Source organism: Pygocentrus nattereri, chromosome 6 (assembly GCF_015220715.1).
Source record: "Pygocentrus nattereri isolate fPygNat1 chromosome 6, fPygNat1.pri, whole genome shotgun sequence".
In the NCBI taxonomy this organism is placed as follows: Eukaryota; Metazoa; Chordata; class Actinopteri; order Characiformes; family Serrasalmidae; genus Pygocentrus; species Pygocentrus nattereri.
Window position 1 is genome coordinate 7,092,274 of NC_051216.1, and position 7,500 is coordinate 7,099,773.

The window sequence follows — 7,500 nt, forward strand, 5'->3', positions numbered from 1 at the left end:
TCCTCCCTCAGAGTCTTTCTTTTATGTGCACGGCTGTTAACAACATGGGGCGCTCCGTCGTTCGTAGGAAAAGCTCTGTCGGGAGAGATTATCTCTTATTCTCACTAATTAAATTGACTCTGGGTTGTTTTTTTCCTTTTTTTCCCCTCTGTGATGAAGAGAAGCTCCAGAGTTAAATAAATGGAGTGGCTGGTGGGTGCAGGAGGGCCGCGGAGGAGCAGATGGCGGCGGGTGTCCTGTGCAGTAATGTGAGAGGCTAGTTAATGTTCTGAAACACGGATGTGCGGCCGGGGTGATCCTAATGAAGACGGGCTTTCACATGAGGAGAGAGAGAGAGAGAGAGAGAGAGAGAGGGAGAGAGAGAGGGAGAGAGTGAGAGAGAGAGAGAGAGAGAGAGAGAGAGAGAGAGAGGGAGAGAGAGAGGGAGAGAGAGAGACAGCCACTTAGAAGCTTCCATTTTATAATGGATCTGCATAGAGAAGCATCTCATAGCCGTTTAATTGACATTTGTCTGTTGGTAATCATTTGCAGCAGGGGTCCAAGCACCCGTTCTTAACCCAAAGCCAAGCAGGATGTACTATTATCACTGAATATTCAGTTTAAGCGCATTTGAAGCTTATTTGGTGCTCTGCAAAAATTCTCTGTATTAAATTAATGTCTTTACTCAACATACGATAAATAAAATTACACCCAGTTGCTGCTGATTTATTACAAGGTGCTTCTCATCGATGTTGCAGTTATCTTGTAGAGCAGGCATGCTTAATTAAAAATTAAAGGTCCAGTTAGAGAAATTTCCTCAAGCGAAGGTCCAGAACATCACAATGTCTAACCTGCATCATGACTCTGTGCCATATACTGTTTACTGAAAGGGCCGAGTAGGAATATCAACATCTTATACAGTCGACAGCTGAATATTAGATCAAATAAAGTCCAGTTCAGTCAGATTTCAACAACATTTACTGAATATCAGACCAAATAAATATAATAATAATAATAATCTTTATTTGTATAGCACCTTTCATACATACATGCAACTCAAAGTGCTTTACAGAATAAATAAAAAGAAAACAAAGATAAGCAAAACACATTAAAAGAAATAAAGATAGAAGGAAACAAAATAAAATAATGAAATAAACTGAAAAAGATAAAATGAAAGAGAATAAAGTCCAGTTCAGTCAGATTTCAACAACATTTATGCTCAGTTTTCATTCTTCAGAGCACAACATGTGAAATAACTTCCCTCTGACTCACTTTCTTCTCTGACTGCTGTTTCTCGCCTCGTCTCTCCCGTCTGGCATCACTCATTCGTGTCTCAGTGCTCATCGTAATGCACAGATCTGATTGGCTGAGTAGCGTCATGTGGGATTTTTACAGTGCATGCGTCCGAGTCTCCCTGACTGCTATAAATATCACTCCAGTAAAAGTAGAAGCTCCTCCCTTTAGACCTCCACTTGAGTAAAAGTACTAAAGTATTTACCTTCAAATGTACTTAAGTATAAAGTAAAAGTACTAAAAGAGGAATTCTGGCTCTGATCTGGTCCTGTTATCATTTTTATAACCAGACTGGCTTCATGAACTCATTTCAGGTGAAAGTCCTCCAGCGTCTCTCTTGGTAAACCAGTCTTTTAATAGAACGTCATTAATTAGTGACGCTGACGTCTATTAAAATGATCAGAAGCACAAAACACTGAAGGTAAACAGTTTCCATCAGGGAGAACCGAGTGGCTCTGAAATCACTTTTTACACACAAGCAAAGTTTCAGTTTCAGATTTATTTACAACTTAGTTCCAAGTTTAAGTTGAATAAAAACTGGCTTTAAACTCAGGATCACAGATGAGCTCCTTTACTATGTTGATCTGTAGGCGTCTGTTCATAAACATAAACCAGCCCAAACTCATTTACTATAAAATGAAATGGTGTTTGTAGAAATTCAGAAAAAAGCCGCGTCAGTCTCGACTGCATATGTGGACATATTTCTATATTGTGCTCTATTTACACAAAGTTAGGTTAGTTCATCATTTATGTTGAACAGACTCTCCCAAAGTTTTACGCTGCTGCGCTGACGTTGAACCGCGTGCTGCACTGGGTCGGTATGACCAACAGGTCAAAACCAGCTCTAAACAAAGTGACCGCTGGGCCCTGATTGGTGCTCTGGCTTTGCGCTTCTTTCGTTTTGACATGTTACGTTTTTATACACACAGAAACCAAAAGGAACGACAGATTTCTCAAAATGTAGGAGGAAAAAGTCGGATATTAGACTCTGAAATGTAGTGGAGTGAAAGGAAAAAGACGCCCAGTAATGGAGAAAGCAGCTCCATCCTCCAGATGATCAGGAGTCAGAGCTTAGATGCACTTTCCATCATTTCTTATTCTAATAATTCTGAGTAATTTACTGCTGCCACCACTCTCACTACAGGATTGCTCTGGGGAGCTCTGTGGGGTTTTGGAAACGACTGTGATTGGCTGAGAGACATGCCAGTCATAAATTTGCAAATTGTCAACTTTACATAACATGTACAAATGAGAGTGAAACCCATGGAAGAAATGGTCTAAAGATTACTAATTTAACAATGTCAGGATCGCACCGATACTGCCTGAGAACGAATACGCGCTCATGCCTGTGTATGGAGATAAAAACACACACTTATTGTCATCAGAGCGATGAAAACGTGAACGCTGTGTGGCTGCGGGGACATTTGTCTGCTGTCCACAAGGTGTGTTTTTTTTTTTAAGAAAACATAAAAGGCTTTTAGTTTGATTAGGATGAATAACATTAACGCATATAATGTTGTACACTGTTTAAAAAGATGGTTCTTCAAGGTGCTTGGGTTCTATGTAGAACCATGTACATTTAAAGAACCATTTGCCTGCTTAAACGGTTCTTTGCATGATGAAAAGATTCTTTAGATCGATGGGGAATGTCTTGTATAAGGTTCTACATAGAACCTTTTTGAAAATGCTTCTATGGCACCAAAAATGTTTCTACTGTTGTTACGATGTCGAGCTTGTAATAATAGAAGAACCATTTTTGGTTCTATATAGAACCCTTTTCAAAAAGGTAATATTTATGCCAAACTACAGCACGTTCTGAAGAACCACTTTACCATGCCCAGAGCCATTTATTCATGCTTAGGGTTCTTTGAGTGTTCATGGCTCTATAAACAACCACTAAAGAACCCTTGAAGAGTCAAGTGTGTACATGAAGGGTGTCGCGAGGCAAGTAGTCCCCAGACAAAGCTTCTTTCAGATCTGTCACTGTTTTACCGTCATCAACATTCCTTATAAACTCATTCCATAAAGACTCGTGTGGGTTCACCGGTGGTTCTAGATAGTAAATAAAATGGCTATATTTGTGTGTTGTCATGGCGACCCCTGGTTCTTATCACCACCACTAAAGATCTCCGAGTCTCTACAATCAACCATTTCACACCAAACCACTCTGATTACTCTGTTTACATATTAACAGCTGAGTTATGTAATAATTTAGAAACATCAGTGCATAAGAATTGCATATATCTGTAAATTTATATACTTATTTATATACTGTATGGAAGCCTGCTCATGCCTTTATGTGGCTACTTGTTATACGTCCTCTGTGCTCCTTCTTTGTGTCCTAAATGCTGTTTGTTCTTCATTCCAATGCCAAAAAAGGTCCAGCAGTCCTGCGCATGTCCTGATCACATTACAAAGTCATTCTAACTGTAAGTGCGTGTTTGCATGTGTGTATTCGTAGGTCAGTCGGCAGTGAAGAAGCTGCAGGGGGACTTTGTGGATCTGACGGACGTGTTCGCTGTGAAGGTAAAGCGCCGGCGCTCGGTCGGTCAGAAGAGCGGCGGCACTCTCCTGGGCATCACGGTCTTCGTCGGCAAACGCAAAGGAGCCAAACTCAAAGACCACGCCGTCCACCTCAACAACCTGAGCGCTGACCACTGCGAGATTTGGTTCAAACACCTCAAAGACATCCTCAACGGTACAACATTCACTTCGTTTACCGCGTTTAGTGACCTTAGGATTCACACATAACACCTAATATTTAGTTCAGGTGTGTTTAGTCGCAGTGAAAAAAACGCCAATGTCGGTGGTGCGGAGCTCAAAATAGTCGGAAAAAGGGAGGAACGTCTCTGTTATGATGCTATTCCAGCACGCACCCTTATGAGATTTTGAAGCTTGTTGAATACGTTCCATATGTTTCATTAGAAGCTCGTAACAGACACTAACCTATAGCTGAGCTTCAGTTTTACAGTGACTCCTTCAGTAAAGAGTGCTGGCAAAGAGCTGCCGCCGCTGTTTTCCATTCATAACAACTAACTGGAACCTGCTTAGACTATAACTTGTGTTTAGAACGTATCTAGAAGTTCCATAAGACCAAGAATGGCTTTTTTCTCTCTAAAATGGTCCTACCCTTTGGAAATCAAAACTGATGATTGGTCGATTCCTCTGTCACTTCCTTGATATGTTGGTAGTTAATCTAAAGCGTTAGGCCTTCAGTTCAGCTCCTGAAGTCCTAACCATTGGGAGAGCTCGCTTGGCTGTATCTACCCAGATACCACAGAGAAAACAATCCTGATTGGACAGTTTTCAGAGGCAAGATTTGAACTATTTTTCCACTGAAGCCTACAGTGATTTAATAATATTAGTACAACAGTTGCTGAGGTTGCTTAAATACAACAAGATGATGATTCTATTAAATAAAGATGTACTAAAAATTACACACAATTTTTTAGTTCTCAGAAATCATTCAGAGAAGGCCAAGAAGACCTTGAGAGTTCCCCTCTGGTAATTTGACATGTACTGCATCTCATCGTAGCTCTTTGGAATAAAGCGTATAGGAAAAAATACACATTATAAACTTTTCATTCAAACCACATGCAAATGAAGTGACTTCCTTCACGCTGTGGCCTTTGGCTGCCCAAACGCAAGCATTCCTTTTTGCCAATCATTAACATCTGCTTTGTTGAGACATTCATTGAATGAGACATTCACTGCACTCTACCACCTTTTCTCAATCTATGAATCCCGTCACACACCATGCAGGTATATATAGCCCTCATCATCCTCTTGCAGTGCCATCTGCAGGCACCTGAAGTTACTACCACCTTGAACATTTTTTGTCGGGGGCGCTATTTAGTCACAGTGACTATTAAAACCTAAAAATTTAGTCAGAAAAAACCTCTATTCTATGATTCTAATTCCAGAAAGCACTGGAAAAGGGTTCCCAAAAGGGTTCTGCTATTGTTAGGAAGTCAAGCTTGTAACAATGGAAGATTTACAAACGTTTGTGTTTGTAAGCAGAACAATTTGAGTCTTGTTCGGCCGAAAAAAACCCATCTTTTTCACTTTTACCATGTTTTTATCATTGTTTGACATCAAAACAAACAGAAAAGTAGTCCAAAATACATAACTATGTAATTATGTAACCATTTCTTTTAAATTATTATATAATGTAAATGGGGTGTGCAGTAATAACTCCAGACTGCTGAGGGTTTCACCACCTCCTCCAGTGGAAAATCAAACCCAAAAGCACAAAGCAGTTTTTATTATTAGGCTCCTTAGCGTGTCATTGTGGAGAGACTTTATCTGGAAGGTTCTGAGACACAGTTTTTTATTGCAGAGTGCTGCATCACGCAAACATTAACACAGCAAACACAGCTCGTGCTTTCGTCTTTTATTGCGTTTGCAGACAGGGATTGAACAGGCTCGGGAATAGTTTGCTCGACCCACTAATGAATTTCAGTCAGTGTATCACAAGTAAATGATTGCTCATACGCACGACAGGCAGAGTCACTCGTAAAAAAAATGTAGACGCATTTGCTGCTGGGCTCAAAGGAATAATTTGGTCAAAAGATCTGATTTGTCATCCCCCGTCAAACGTTCTAAGTGTAAATAAGTAAACACATCCTCTACAGAGAACACACTCAAACATGGCAGTTTCTGCGAATTTCCGAGCACAATTTGTTTTCCTGCTGAGTTTAACATCCTGGAAAAAATAAAACATAAGATATTAAATATGCCAAGACTTTCGGCCACATTTTATTCATTTTCTTTCCCCAGTAGGTTAAGTTCTGCAAATAAATGGTGATCTGAAGCTGTAGAGAGTGGTTGGTTAGTGTAGTGGTTAGCACCTCTGCCTTCTACACTGTAGACTGGGGTTCAATCCCCACCTGGGTAAACACCCTACACTATACCAATAAGAGTCCTTGGGCAAGACTCCTAACACTGCCTTGGCCTCTACCTGTGTAAAATGATCAAATTGTAAGTCGCTCTGGACAAGAGCGTCAGCCAAGTGCTGTAAATGTAGAGAGTCTCAGATTTCTTTACAGTGGTGGTGATAGGAACCAGGGGTCGCAATGTCTGCAACACAGATATAGCCATGTTATTTGTTTATTTATGTTATTTGTTTGTTTAAATAGTGGTCAATGTGAAAAATAAGTTTTCTTTGTGGAGTATTTTACCTTAGAACACCTTGCAAGTACCTCTCTGCCACAAAGAGATTAAGAAGTAAAGTTTTAGGCCTTCTAAAGACTATCGCAAAACAATGTCTCCGACATCAGGCAGTGTATTCATAACCACTCTGTGAAGGAGCTTTTAGAGGTGGACGTCTGGTTCCTATCACCACCACTGTGAGCAGTTCTGACTTTTAATTTTCTCTAGAATGGAGAATTTCACCCCAAACCACTGTGAATGACTCTGTTTACATCTCAACCACCAAATTGTGATGAAATTTGGAAATCGGTAAAGTATCTTTCTCCATTACTGGTTAGCTAAACTATCAATAACATATAAGCTCCAGTGGAGAGAAAGGGGAAAGCATGAGTTTTTGCCAGACTATTGCTTTGAGATGGAGGGCGAGGAGGAAGATGGCTGAAGCGTTTGGAAGGACACCTGTCCCAATTCAGTACTGGCCAGTGCCGCTGGCCCTGTGTTGGCAGCCAGTGTCGGTGAGAGGAGAACGGATAATTGCAAACTGCAGGGAGGCCGAGGGAGCAACCTGTTCCTCCACTGATCCAACAGCTCCGTAAAGCCAAACACAACCCCTCCTCCCCCACCTCCAACCACTGAGGAGGCGTCTTGCCATCATGAGCTGCTCTTACAAAACATTCACATCTACACTGCTAGTATCATATGTCTCTGCTTTTGGAAGAAAACCTTGTATCTCCATTTTTATCGTTTTTCAGTTTTTGACATAATTTGAAAACGACTGTTCCCCTTTACATTGTTTGTAAATTTCATGATGAATGGACGAAAAGAAACGACTCAAAATGACTTGGAAAAAAATCTGGTTCCATTGACTTGCATTAAAAGTAAAGTATGTTTTTTCCTTTTCCTGTAAAGTTCCCATTTTGGAGATACGGGGTTTTCTTCTGAAAACAAGGATATGCTAATTATTGCTTTTGGTACCACTTTATTTTGAAGTTTTGTAGATGCTCAGGCTGCATTTCAGATGGATGGCGGGGTATTGGAGGGATTGGGGGTGTTGTAGGGTTTTAGAGGAGGCATATG

At 40.5% G+C, this 7,500-nt stretch overlaps 1 protein-coding gene across 4 annotated transcripts in view; it reads left to right on the top strand.

Annotated features, from left to right (window-relative positions):
* Positions 1-7,500, top strand: part of cerkl (ceramide kinase-like) — a 138,759-nt gene that overhangs the window by 36,782 nt on the left and 94,477 nt on the right. For all 4 annotated transcript variants that reach the window (XM_037539079.1, XM_037539080.1, XM_037539081.1 and 1 more), the window contains exon 2: positions 3,734-3,970. In XM_037539079.1, the coding sequence (XP_037394976.1) occupies positions 3,734-3,970 (237 nt within the window). The remainder of the gene's footprint in view (positions 1-3,733; positions 3,971-7,500) is intronic.